This window comes from Xenopus tropicalis, chromosome 4 (genome assembly GCF_000004195.4).
Source record: "Xenopus tropicalis strain Nigerian chromosome 4, UCB_Xtro_10.0, whole genome shotgun sequence".
NCBI classification, from domain to species: Eukaryota; Metazoa; Chordata; class Amphibia; order Anura; family Pipidae; genus Xenopus; species Xenopus tropicalis.
In genome coordinates this window covers 29,764,419-29,779,429 of record NC_030680.2, presented here as the reverse complement: position 1 = coordinate 29,779,429, position 15,011 = coordinate 29,764,419, and the positions used below count along the sequence as shown (strand labels likewise).

The 15,011-nt window shown below is 38.8% G+C and overlaps 1 protein-coding gene across 1 annotated transcript in view; it reads left to right on the top strand.

The window, feature by feature from the left end:
* LOC100492329 (mucin-2) overlaps window positions 1–15,011 on the top strand; it is a 119,174-nt gene that overhangs the window by 95,241 nt on the left and 8,922 nt on the right. The window contains exons 37-43 of the mRNA XM_031901315.1: window positions 2,336–2,511; window positions 2,634–2,703; window positions 5,375–5,487; window positions 6,443–6,474; window positions 7,770–7,947; window positions 8,845–8,949; window positions 12,445–12,485. Coding sequence (XP_031757175.1) covers window positions 2,336–2,511; window positions 2,634–2,703; window positions 5,375–5,487; window positions 6,443–6,474; window positions 7,770–7,947; window positions 8,845–8,949; window positions 12,445–12,485 — 715 coding nt within the window. The remainder of the gene's footprint in view (window positions 1–2,335; window positions 2,512–2,633; window positions 2,704–5,374; window positions 5,488–6,442; window positions 6,475–7,769; window positions 7,948–8,844; window positions 8,950–12,444; window positions 12,486–15,011) is intronic.

Sequence of the window (15,011 nt, the reverse complement as noted above, 5' to 3'; positions counted from 1 at the left end):
TGTATTTTGCAAAAAAAAAAAAATTGTCACAAAAACACCCATAGACTCCAATGTCCAATTTCAGGGCAGAAAAAGTAATGCAAAAAATGTCCATAGACTCCAATGTATTTTTCTAAAAAGGTTGCCACAAGGAGTCGCCGCAAAAAAACCCATTGATTGCAATGCATTTAGCAAACAGATTCACTCATTGCTAGTTGTTTTAGTTTACTTCACATCTCCCATTTTTATCCCTGATGGCTTTGTCTTAACAGTCACAAACAATAAAATAGTATATAGTGCGTCAGAGGTGCACTATTTGCCCACTACACAACAAACATATTATTCAGTAGTGCCAAACGAGCGCCAAAAAATTGCCATGTGACAAAAAAATGTTCAAATTTTTTTCGCCGTTTCGGAAATCTTTTCAAAGATTCACGAATTTGCTGATGTAATAGAAATTCATTTGTCACTAATAATTCCTCATTTTAGATTCACAGTACTGAATGAAGCACTGATTTTTTTGTGAAACGGAAAAATTCGGCATGCATCAAAAAATTGTCACCCGCATCAAAAGATTGTCGCGGACGACAATTTTTTTGACGCACAACATTTTCGCTGTTTTGTGAATCTTTCCAAAGATTTGCAAATTTTTTGCCGAAGCGAAACGGGACACATTCGCTTACCACTAATGAGAACTTAATAGTAGCACTTAATAGTAAAAATCCAAGTCTGACTCACAAGTCATTACTCTTCCAGTTACACTGAGTAGGTTAAGCTTTCAGAAAGCTCAAAATTAGGCACAATGACCTGAGATGGTGCCTACACACCAGAATACATATGTAGGTTTAAAGGAGAAGGAAAGGCTAATAAAGAGTTAATCTCAAGCTGCAGGCATACCTTCAGTTCTCTCAATAGTGCCCTTAAGTCTCCCCATATTTCACCTGTTCAGATGATCAGAAGCCAAACAGGAAGAAAAACGCTGAGCTGTGTAAAGAAAGTTCCCATAATGCCTCACTCCTGCACAGACACCCAGACCAAGTGAACATGCTCAGTTAGTAAGACTATGGGGCACATTTACTAATCCACGAATCCGAATGGGAAAAATTTGGATTGGAAACGAACATTTTGCGACTTTTTCGTATTTTTTGTGATTTTTTCGTCGCCGTTATGATTTGCTCGTATATTGTCGCGACTTTTTCGTATTGAGCGAACTTAAACGGCGGGCAAACCTTTCAGACTTTGCATGATTTTGGAAGCCTCCCATAGGACTCAATTGCAATCTGCAGCTCCAACCTGGCCCAAGGAAAGTCTCCCATAGGGCTCAATGGCACTCTGCAGCTCCAACCCGGCCCAAGGAAAGTCTCCCATAGGGCTCAATGGCACTCTGCAGCTCCAACCTGGCCCAAGGAAAGTCTCCCATAGGGCTCAATGGCACTCTGCAGCTCCAACCTGGCCCAAGGAAAGTCTCCCATAGGGCTCAATGGCACTCTGCAGCTCCAACCCGGCCCAAGGAAAGTCTCCCATAGGGCTCAATGGCACTCTGCAGCTCCAACCCGGCCCAAGGAAAGTCTCCCATAGGGCTCAATGGCACTCTGCAGCTCCAACCTGGCCCAAGGAAAGTCTCCCATAGGGCTCAATGACACTCTGCAACTCCAACCCGGCCCAAGGAAAGTCTCCCATAGGACTCAATTGCACTCTGCAGCTCCAACCTGGCCCAAGGAAAGTCACGATACTGAAGCTTGAATGAATCCGAAACTTTCGTACTCGGCACGGTGGCTACGAAAAAGTTGCGACAATTCGCGCAAGTCGTAACGCTACGAAAAAGTCACGACAATTTAAGAAAAAGTCGTAACGGCTACGAAAAAGTCGCGACAATTTATGAAAAAACCACAAAATACCAATCATTATGAAAAAAACGCATTCGCCCGCTTTTCGGACGTTCGTGGGTTAGTAAATGTGCCCCTATAGTAAATGTGCCCCTATGAGTCAACTTTCTGCTGATTGGCTCAGATCCACATTCCTAAGGGGGGGGAGTGAGTTCTTAGCATTCTTGAGGGAGGGGGGGAGCAGGAGAGAGCAGAGAACAGAGAGCTGCGTGTCTCTGGCAAAGGAATTACAGACACAAGAAATCTTTTTTTTACATACAGTAGACCTTTCTGATAAAGCTTACTTAGTTTTTACCTTTCCTTCCTCTTTAAGAATAAAACTTTAAATGTTGTGAAGTGTGAAAATCTTGTGAAGTGTTTTGAAATTATTAATATTTAGAGTGTCATTTAGAATTACACCATAACAATAACAATTATGACAATCACTTTAAGACCATTGTATTAAGTATTTTTGGATTCTTATTTTATAGAACATTCCAGGAGTGCAATTTTGTATTAACACCAGACATTTATTACCAAGCCTGCATATTTGACAGCTGCTATGTGCCAGACTCTAATATTGAATGTAAAACGATACAGTTATATGCTTCACTGTGTCTGGATCAGGGTATTTGCATTGACTGGAGGAGCAAAGCACCAGCTTGTAGTAAGTTCCCTAATGTTTGTTATGAGATAAAACCGACTTAAAATCTTATGCCATAGTGGAAAATACCATTGTCTTTGATGACTACTATGTTTTAAATGATTGTTAATGTCCTCTTTATCCAGATATCTCATGTCCTCCAGAGAAAGTCTATCTTCCTTGTGGCCCATCTGTAACACCAACCTGTCAAACTACGTAAGTAATAAAGGATGATGTGTTATTGGTTAGCCTATTCTTTACATTTGTTATGGCAGAGTTTTTGTCTTCCATTATGGCAGAGATATACTCTAATACCTGACTGATCAGGATCAGAGCAAGTGTCTCACAAGACACATTTTGCAAGTAAAACATGGCTGCCAAAGACCAAACAGGAGCCATGGTGGAGCCATGGTGGCCAGTTCTTCCCATATTAAAAAAAAGAACACAGACACACATTGGGAAGGAGCAAGGCCACAACTTTATTATTAATTAACAAATAACTTTACTCAATATGCCAACTAATGCTAAGAACTTGCAGCAGGCATGAAAGAATACCTCGACACAGGAGTCATAATCTGCAGGGAGTTACCAAAGCCGTGGGCTGTCGGCAGTCCCGTGACTAAACTCACCAGATTGTGGATACAACAAATACAGACCTGGACATGTTCAAACACCACCAATTAAAGCTGTAACAATAAATTTGAATTTGTAATACAGAAATCATTAACATACATAAAGTACAATAATGCATACACAATTGGATAGTGTGAAAAATGGGTGGGATGAAGTTGGGAGTCCCAGAACCTCCCTGATTCAAACCACTATGTCACCTCATACAATCAGACGCCTAACGTTAGCCAATAGGAACATGGTATTTTAATCAACCTGCAATAATGGGTCCCCGCTGGTTCGTTGCCACGGCCCACAACCAGCCTATTACAGCCAGTTGTTGGGCTTAACACAATATGCCAACTGCTGCTAAGGAAGTGCAACAGGCATGAAAGAATAACTCGACACAGTAGTAATAAGCAACCAGGAGTTACCAAAGCCATGGACTACCGGCAGTCCCGTGACTAAACTCACCAGATTGTGGATCCACCAAATACAGACCTGAATATGTTCAAAAACCGCCATTGGCCTGCACTGCTTGGTAGGCAGGACAACCCAAAATGAACAGGGCTTTTTCATAGCACCAACATCATTTCTCCCAGCATGGATGAGCAGTATCTTAGGCCCCCTTGACATACCCTTAAGCTGGAGTACCTCAGGAGAATTCGAAACCAGGAAAGCCCTGGAATTCCTCTTGATCTAATACGGATGTCCGGTGATGTAAAACCCAAATGCCTTCCATATATACGTCTCTCGGCCCTTTTGGCTGCCCATTTAAAGTATGAGCGGCCCAAAATCCAGAAAGTAATTGGTGGCCTGCTTGTAAAGATGTGTGGAGATAAAGGGGTGCTTAAATTAAATGGGGTCTTACATAGGTTCTGAACAACCCTCCTGATCTCTTGATCAGGGAAACTGAGGTGGTGAGCCTTGGTTGCAGCTCCAATGTGGAATGAATGTGTTTTTACTGTAATGAGCGCAGTGAAGGCTGAGAGGCAGGATCTAAATACTGTCAGAAACTGATATCTGGAAAGGTAGCTGCCACACATAGTTGATACATATAGGTTGGTCTGTTATTTAGGTATTTAACAGCAATTTTATCAGACACATATCACCGCCCACTGACCCCAGTACTACTAACCTCCCTTTCAGCACATGAACTAGGGGTAGGCAGAAGAAGCATCTGCCTATGGACAATTCTGGGGAGGCACCAAGCAGATAACTCTCCTGCCCACCCCCATGCTCCCATGCACCTGCTCCCATGCACCTGCTCCCATTCCCTTGCCGTCGCTAATTTTTCGGCAAAGCATGAAGTATGACGGTACAGATTCGCTCATCACTACCAATCATTGGCTGTTCTCCCTGCAAAGACTCTAGCTACTTAGAAGCAGTTACTTATTACAGCTACTAAATGCCAGAAAATACTCTGCTATAGACAAAAGTATATTTGGCTGGTGGATTGCAAGGAAAGTATATGAGTATACTGTCCTGTCCAACCCCTGGCTTCAACCTTTTCACTACCTGTTGCAGCAGCTTTAAGTTTTGATCAGTGGCATTTTCTCTCCCATAATTCCATGCTCTCCCCAGTTACAGACACCAGTTGCAGACATACATATCTCACTACTCGTTCGCTGTAGAGTCTGTTCTCCTCTCTGATTTCTCTGTGGGTAGGAGATGGGGAATGTCTTTGACTCACCGGTGTTCTTCTACCCGTCTTTGTGGCCCCAGTGGGAATACGGCTGGGCCACTCAGGCAGGTGAGACCCTCCCGGTGCCATTGTCACGGTCCATACCTGTCTCCTGTTGTTGAAGAGGAAAGCCTGCTCCTCCAGAAAGCACTGCAGCCAGTCACTTTAATGTTGCTTGGCTGCCGCCCTCATCTGAGCTAAAAGGTTTTCCAAGGTAGGGGGAACCTTTGACATAATGAAAATATTTGGCCTCTGCTGGATGGGAACTGATGAAAGGGGAAGGGCTAACAGTATAAAGCTTCCAGTCCCGGATCTCCCTGACGCAAACTTGTTCAAACCAGTCTGCACTATGCCGCCTCATACAACCAGATGGCTAACATTAGCCAATAGGAACATGGTATTTTAATTAACCTGTAATAATGGATCCCCATTGGTCTGTTGGCCATGGTCCACCACCAGCCTATTACAGCTGGATGTTGGGCTAACTTTCTGATCTACTTATTTTTATTATAAATTACTGCAATGAGTAACTCTATAAGCATTTTTAACTGAGTACAAAAAAAACTGCAAAATTCAATTCTCATTTATTTTCAGGCCAGAAAAAGAAGCTCTAATTAAAAATGAAAATGTTTTGTCAGAAGGATGCTTCTGTCCTAATGGTACAAAGCCCTTTAGCCCAACTATTGATGTCTGCGTTGCAGACTGTGGTAAGAACCATTCTTTTCTTATCAATACATGAAGCCAATTTAACAACAATTAGTATCTTTTACAAGCTGTACCTATGTGTACCACTCTCACATTTTAAACATATAACTATTTCATTTCAAAAGTAATGGTTCCGATTCTTTCTCCTGCGTTGGGGAGCAAGAATTAGGATAAGTGTAACCCACTGAAAATGTGTTTGAATGCTCAAAGAAGTTGAAAAATTATTTTTATCTGGTTTGATAAATGCATCAGTTCATTAAAATGAACTGTTAATTTGAATATTTTATAGATCTGATCACAATGCTTAGTGCTGCTGTTTTTCAGTGTTGGATCCTAGGGTCACTTCTGGGCACTATCAGCAAGAAGTGTGTATGTTCTCCATGTGTCTGTGTGGATACTCCATACTCTAAAAACATAAACTTGACCATAATGTGTATGGATGTGGTAGAGACCTTAGATTGCAAGGTCAACTAGCTCTTTTAACAGTAGCATTTTGTTAATAAAATTCATTCCCAGCATTAGTTAGAGTATTAGAAGTAAGAGAGGAAGGAGTTCAGAATATAAATATAAAGTAGGGATGCACCGAATCCTCTTTTTTGGATTCGGCCGAATACTGAACCAAATCCAAATCCTAATTATCATATGCTAATTAGGTTTTAGAAGGGTTAAATCTGAGAAAAATTGGAAAAAATTTCAACTTCTGTGTTTATGTGACAAAAAGTCACATGATTTTTTGGATTCGGATTTGGTTCAGTCAGAGGCATGGATTTGGCTGAATCCTGATGAAAAATGGCGAATCTTGGTCGTATCCCGAACCAAATCCTGGATTTGGTGCATCCCTAATATAAAGGTCCAAGGTTGTAGACTAACTGTATTTACACAGGTAATGGAACTTCAACAAGTAAATGAATGCATGGTTTTACTATTACTATTTTAATGTTTATTCATTTCTTACAGGATGTATTGGGCCAGACAACATACCCAGACAGGTATGAATTGACCCAAGAATTTTTAGTCTGATAGTTGATTATAGTAAATGAACTCTAAACTAATCTCTTTGGTGATTGTAGTATTGCATATTTTGTTCTCCACCCAAATGTTTTAACAGCAGTTAAGTATGACTCCAGCTAATACCAAATGCTTAGAGAACAAACTGGACCAGTTAAGGGTTTTCAATCAGTTATTTTTTTACCCTAAAACAGCAAGTTTTGACCAATAGAACAGTCATAAAAGGAAACAATACTCAATCTTTGTAAAAGTTACGGCACCAAACAAAACATAAATTCATTTATATTTTCAATAATACGAAATTATTATAGGATGGGAGACGACAAGTGAAAACTTTATAGTAAATGAAGAGAGCTCAAGACGAAGAATTCAAAGCAAAGTAGGAGTAGAAAGTAAGGTTAAAAAGAAGGGTTAAAAGAACAGTTCAGTGTAAAAATAAAACTGGGTACAATAGATGGACTGTGCAAAATGAAAATTTTTTCCTATATACAAAAATGTAATCTTTAAAGGCTTGAGTGAACAGATGTCTAACATAATAGCCAGAACACTACTTCCTTTACAGCTCTGTATGTTGTTAGCAGTCAGTAACCAATCAGTGACTTGAGGGGGCCATATGGGACATAACTGTTCAGTTAGTCTGACCTGCATCAGAATTCAACATTTCTTCATTTCATTAGTATATCATACACAACCAATTATCAGCAAAGTAAGGTTTGCAAAGATATCCAGGGTTCTAAGGGCACCATTGATGAGCCAAAGCCATACAGTATCCTACTGACTGGGCTATGGGCTGAACTGACAGATAATGTATGAAGCAATATATGATATGTCCTTCTTTTAGTTCAGGCTTGTTCTGTTTGTTCAGGACGACCAGTAGGAATTAAAGATGAAGTGAAGATAATGCTAATGCACATACACTGTAACATGCAATTAGTTTAACATTTTATCTGGTGAAGTGCTTGCCTTAGGGTGAAGACACATGGAGCTACTAGTAGCAGCTTCTTGTCATGGCTACTAAAATATACAATGCTGATCATTTACTGATAATTGTCTCTACATGTGTTTTAGCAGAGGCAATTCTCAGTATAGTCTATGACAAGGTATTTTCTGCCACTGCCTAAAAAGAAATACAAAATAAGTTTGAAACGCTCCAAATAATTAAACACATACAAGTGAAGTCTTATACATAATTGCATTTCAGAGCATTTTTCTTAATATTGGTAAAGAATTGAATTTTGGTTAATTATCAAATGGGTCACAATTATGTTTCAAACAGTTTGGAGAGATATTTGAATATAACTGTGAAGAGTGCGTCTGTCGGGAAGGTGGCGTTGGAATTTTTTGCACGAAAATGACATGTCCTATGATGATAGTTGAAGTCTGTGATCTGGAGGGATTTTATCCAGTTACACAAGCTAGACCTGACAATCCCTGCTGTGAAGAGACCATTTGCAGTAAGTAAAACAAATAATGAAAACAACTGTGTGTATAGTGGTATAAGGCATCTCTTGCTTGAAAATGAAAATGTCATTGGATGCAGTTGGCCACGTAATGTCACCATAGGCAATTAAATTAATTCTACCATGTTGGGTAGGAACACAATGTAATAATACTCTGGATTACCCTGTAATTTTATAATGATAGGACTTTTTATGCTTTTATATTTTTAACATTTCTAATTGGGGGGGGGGGGGTCTGTCAATAGCTGTCCTAACTTTTTGCCTGTGTGAGCTCTAGATTTCTGGAAATTGATTACATACCCTTCACTTCAGGGGTGTAACTAAATTGGAAGCAGACCCTTCGATTGCAGGGGAGCCCAGGAGTTTAGACGGCCAAGTGAAGCCGTAATCATTGAGAAATATTTAATATACTGTAAAAAAAAAATTGGGGGGCCCTAAATTGAATTTGCTACATTTGGGGAACATAAGGAAGGCTTTGAAGTATAACTCTGTCATCTTCCATTAATATTGCTTAGCTCATTTCTAAGATCTGCCCCTGTTATGTAATGAAAATGAAAAAGACATTCACTAATCATCTATCGTTTACTAATCATTTGAGCAACTATTGTGGCCTTGGTGTTATTTCTTTATTGTTAAAGTATATTTTGTTTAGGTTTTTTCTCTCCTATGAATTTTTGAACCAAAAATGAAAAAGGAAAGTGGCACTACTATTAAGTAGAACACAACTTAACATTATTATTTTTAAAAATCTGCTGTGCATTGATTTAAAACTCAATAGAAATCTATTGATTAATCTATCTAGCGATCTAGATATCTCTTTCGTTTTACCTTTTTAGCACACAATTATTTTACCTTACATATATGTATTCCATTAATATTGTTTCTCTACAGTGTGTAACACTAGCAGATGCGCAAACACATTACCTAAATGTGATCTTGGATATGAAGTCGCAGGTGGATATGCTACTGGACATTGTTGTCCTGTTTATAAATGCGGTAGGTGTCAATATTTTGTTCAGAAATATACATCTTTTTTTACTTTTTTCTCCACTACATGCAAATTTCAGAAATGTACTGGGTCCATCAAGAGTCTTTTGATCTTTGATTATAGGACAGTCTTAGGGGCTGATTTACTTACCCACGAACGGGTCGAATGGAGTCCGATTGCGTTTTTTTCGTAATGATCGGTACTTTGCGATTTTTTCGTATGTTTTGCGATTTTTTCGGATTCTTTATGAATTTTTCGGATCCAATACGATTTTTGCGTAAAAACGCGAGTTTTCCTATCCATTACGAAAGTTGCGTAAAAAGTTGCGCATTTTGCGTAGCGTTAAAACTTACGCGAAAAGTTGCGCATTTTTCGCGTAAGTTTTAACGCTACGAAAAATGCGCAACTTTTTCGTACAGAATCCGAAAAAATCGCAAAACATACGAAAAAGTCGCAAAATGTTCGTTTTCAAGTTGGAACTTTTCCAATTCGGGTCGGATTCGTGGGTTAGTAAATCAGCCCCTTACAGTACAGTTAGTTAAATCAAATTAAACTGCACAGACTTTTAAGTTTTACTTGAAACTGCAATTGGTTCTACAGTGAGTGCTGTAGGGTAGTTAAATACCCTGCCAAGTTATGTTGTCATGGAAGATTTTATTGATGCCTTTTTAGACAAGGCTATAAAGCACCAATGCCTGCTCAGTTTTGTGTCCAAGCTAGAGCTCACATAAGCCCCATAATCTATCTGAAGTATATTGCTAGGCCCCCTAAAGTAGTATATAATTAGGACTATTCAGCAAATGCAAATATGGTACAGGTTGTACAAGTTGGTCAACCCTTGTGCGCTATAGTTTTGCTTTACCACAGACTAAATTTTCAATGAAACTGAAACTGTAAGGTTCACCAAATGTGAGCCTCTTAAGTGGAAACAAACTGTTAGCACTTAGAGATGTAGCGAACTGTTCGCCGGCGAACAAATTCGCGCGAACATCGGGTGTTCGTGAACGCGTATGTTCGCGAACTTTCAGCGTATGTTCGCAGTTTGGGTTCGCGCTGCGTTTTCTGCCGTGTTTTTTATCATCGCAAAAGTATTGTACAATACGCTACACAAGTCACACATGGCGTTTTTCCTCAAATCCCGTTTTCATGGTGTTTAGCGCGTCATAGCAAAAAAGACGCGTATTTTCGCTAGAATAGCTTGCGTTTTTTGCGCAACGCTGTGCCAACAAAGTATTTTTCAGAGAAGTTTTTGCCCTTGATCCCCCTCCTGCATGCCACTGTCCAGGTCGTGGCACCCTTTAAACAACTTTAAAATCAGTTTTCTGGGCAGAAATGGCTTTTCTAGGTTTTAAAGTTCGCCTTCCCATTGAAGTCTATGGGGTTAGCAAAGTTCGCGAATAATCGCGGGTTTTGGCGTAAGTTCGCGAACATGTTCGCAAACTTTTTTTTTTAGGTTCGCTACATCCCTATTAGCACTAATGTAGCCCAATCATATCCTATTATATGGTCTGAAGTTCCTCTGGATTCTGTTAAACCTCTTCACACTACTTGTGATAAGCAGAATTTTTTACCAGGTTTTGCCACAAAAATAAAAACAGCCATAGGCTATAATGGGTGTAAAAAAAAGTTGCGTGGTAAAATAAAAAGCACAGTACGGAAAAAGTAATCACGAAAAAAAGCCTATTGACTTCAATGTGACTTTTTGCAACAGATTCACTCAACACTACATCAATACTCTTGCCTTGCATCTATGTCACAAGTTCCTGATACATCTATGTAATTGGTTGTTTAATAAATGATCCTATTTAAAACCCCTAGAATATGTATATGGGCAAAATGTAGTAAACATATTTATTGTTGATTTTAATTTGTCTCACAGCACTTATCCATGTTTATCTAATTTGTGGTACTCTGGTATCACAAAAACACAAAATGAATACAGCCTATTCCTCTGTCTAGTCCATCAGGTCTTCATGCTAGAAATAGTCCATACTGAACATACTCTATGAACATACTATATGTAGTGATCTGTCCCGTATTGATTAGCCGTAAAATTTTCCAAACTGTTAAAATTAGCAAAATGCATTGAAACACAGTGTCTTTTCGTGTTGACTTATTCCATACTACACAATTTTTTCTTTTTGCCCCATTGGAGTCTATGGGCCTGATTCACTAAAGGGCGATAAAACGTGCGCTATTCTTATTGTGCGCTAACATTTTTACCGCCGCTTAATTTTGGCGATTTTTCGCACGATTCACTATAAGCATACTCGCGCTTTTTTATGCGCGATATTGCAAGCGTTATTTAACTCGCGAAAGACTATTTCAATGCGGTATTTGCCTGTACATGCGCTAAATTACGCGAATAATCACCGAATATGAATGGTAGCATAGAAATAGTGTATAAAAATTGTCGAAGCATATAAATGGTGTATATAAATATTAGCCACATATAAATAGTAGATGCTTATAAATAGTAGCCACTAGTGATGAGCAAATGTGTTCTGGTTTCTTTAGTGAAAAATTAGCAAATCTTTCGAAAGATCCCCGAAATGGCAAAAATGTTGTGCGGGCAAAAAAATTGTTGCCCGTGACTATTATTTTTTGACACTTGTATCAATTTTTGGATGTGCGGTGAATTTTTGCGTGGTGAATTTTTTCATGCGTTTTGCCATTGGCGGATTGTTTTGCGAAACGCATGAAAAAATCCACCGCGAAAAAATTCAACGCACGTCCAAAAATTCGCTGCGAATCCATGCCTGGCGAAACATTTCATCACTTGTAGCCAAATAGAAATAGTTGCACAAATGAACGCACGCCATGTTAGCCATACACGCCAATACTTGCGGAAAATTACTGTATTAAAAATGAACATTTCGCTGCAAACTGGCGGCTGCGTCACTCTGGGGGAAACACAGACTTGAATAAATAACACTGTAAGTCCATATTTTATTGCAAAAAATAATTTACTGTACTTTTGTATAATTTTTCGCCTGCCTTTAGTAGGTGTTAATTTTCGTATAGCCGAATGCGATATTTAGCGCGCAAAAGTTATAGTGAAATACCCCATGCAAAAATGGCGATTTTTCGCATGCGATAATACTATGGTGAATTGCGCGCAAGTTATTTTGTGTTTTTTAACGCGAAAAAGCGTGCGATAATTTTTATCGCCCTTTAGTGAATCAGGCCCTATGAGTGCTTTTTGTGGTGTAACCTGGTTGAAAAATTTCACTCATTACTGTATGACTGAGATGCTAGCACAATGAGATGAAATTGGTGATATTTGTTCGAGATTGCTGGGTTATACTAAGCACAAAACTCTGTTCCCTTTTGCTTTGTAGTTTATAAGGGCATTATATGGCTTGAAATGTATTCATTTCTTGATAACTTGTGCTGGTTGCTACATGTTCTGTACAAGAATAAGGAATAAAGTACAGATACTTTTTCCTAACTTTCTTATATTTGAACTTTTCCATCACATTTTCTATTGTTTTCTATTGCAGTTCCTAAAAAGGTGTGCGTATATAGAAATGCTGAGTACCTGGTAAGTATGGAATGTCTGTAGCTTCAGATACATTTCAAAATAATAACAGTAACATATTTACTTCAGAAGATTTAAGGGGAAACAGAGGGGTAGAACACAAAGAAAACTAATCAAAATAATGAAAAACACCAATTTAAAATTGCCTATGAATTTCACAAGCAGTGTGTGTGCAATATACCAAAAATTGGAAGGACATACTAACAGCAAAAAAGTCTGCATCGAGTATAATTTATCTATTTATTTGACCAGACTCGGTCATGAGTTACTAGACCTGGTCAGCTTTTATTACATTACCATCCTAATGGTTAATACTTTGGAAATTCACTAAAATGGCAGAAGAGGCAATTCCTTTTCAAAGGAGAAGATGGCAACATCCAGTGTACCAGTTGCTTGTTTTTTATTCACAGATTTTTTGTTTTGTTTTCACAAAATAGGACAATTTTTAACTGTGGGCTAACTATATACATCACTCAACAATGTTATATATTTCACAACCAAGTAAACACTCATAATTAGTTGAACAACTTCCCACACCTACTTTCTGCTTCCTGGATGGAAAGCTCCAAGCCACTCCCCTTTTCCCCAAAGTTGACCCATAAATAAAAGCACCTGCACTGGAGTCTGTGAACTCAAGTTTGTTTTTCTAAATTGAATAAACTCGCATATCGAGTGGTTGCTTATTTATTAATAAGTAAACTGGTTTGAATAAAAAAACGCGAACATCTTGAATTTTTCGAGCTCTAAAAACTCAAAAGATTTGAGTTTGAGAATATGGGTTGACTTTGCCTATGACATTTCTCATTGACTTCTATAAAAACTGTCAAGCTTTTATATGGCAAATTTTAACATTAAAGTTTTTTTTGCACTTAATAAATACTAGGGATGCAGCGAATCCAGGATTCGGTTCGGTATTTGGCCAGGATTCAGCCTTTTTTGGCAGGGTTTGGTTTCAGCCAAATTCACAGTCCTGGGCGAACTGAATCTGAATCATAATTAGCATAAATTAGCATATGCTAATTAGCATTCGGAAGGGTTACATGTTGGGGGGAAAATATTTTTCACCGCGTGCTACGTGCACGCAATTTTTTAGCCCTTTAGCATATGCTAATTTTGCTTCAGTTTGGTATTCGGCCGAATCCATCGGGGTGGATTTGGGGGTTCAGCCGAACCCAAAAAACTGGGTTTGGTGCATCCCTAATAAATACCCCAGTTTTCAAACCATTACTCGAATTTGAGGTTTTTAAGTGTAAAAAAATTTATTATAGAATTCAAACGCAACCATTGGTAAATCACCCCCTTTGTGTCCATATCTGATGTGTCTGGATTGACTCATTCATCTACTTTGATGATTGTTTCAAGAATGTCTGCGGTTGTCAGAAACAGATTATACATGTGATTAAATTGAAACATCAGAGAATCCTTCATCATTCCCCAGTTTGAGTTTTTATAAATCGACCCTTTAACCTAATTTTAGGACATGTATAAAACAAAATAATGAATTAAAGAATGTCATCATGGTTATTTTGATTGAGTAAAGACTGGAGTTGTTCTAAATTACATAGTTACATAGTTACATAGTTACATAGGGTTGAAAAAAGACCATTGTCCATCAAGTTCAACCCATCCGAGTAAACCCAGCACACAACCTATACTAACCAATCTATACACTCACATACATAAACTATATATATACAACCAGTAATACTAACTGTAGATATTAGTATCACAATAGCCTTGGATATTCTGCTTGTTCAAAAACTCATCCAGGCCCCTCTTAAAGGCATTAACAGAGTCTGCCATTACCACATCACTAGGAAGGGCATTCCACAGCCTCACTGCCCTCACCGTGAAAAACCACCTACGCTGCTTCAAATGGCAGCTCTGTTCCTCTAATCTATAGGGGTGACCTCTGGTGCGCTGATTGTTTTTATGGGAAAAAAGAACATCCCCCAACTGCCTATAATCCCCTCTAATGTACTTGTACAGAGTAATCATGTCCCCTCGCAAGCGCCTCTTTTCCAGAGAAAACAACCCCAACCTCGACAGTCTAACCTCATAGCTTAAATCTTCCATCCCCTTTACCAGTTTAGTTGCAGTCTCTGCACTCTCTCCAGCTCATTAATATCCTTCTTAAGGACTGGAGCCCAAAACTGCACTGCATACTCAAGGTGAGGCCTTACCAGGGACCTATAAAGCGGCAAAAATATGTCCTCATCCCTTGAGTCAATGCCCTTTTTTATACAAGACAGCACTTTATTTGCTTTAGTAGCCACAGAATGACACTGCCTGGAATTAGGCAACTTGTGATCTACAAAAACCCCTAGATCCTTCTCCATTAAGGATGCCCCCAACACACTACCATTCAGTAGATAGTTCGCGTTTATATTATTCGTACCAAAGTGCATAACTTTGCACTTGTCAATATTGAACCTCATTTTCCAGTTTGCTGCCCAGTTTTCCAATTTTGTCAAATCGCTCTGCAAAGCAGCAGCATCCTGCATGGAACTTATAGTTTTGACAAGTTAT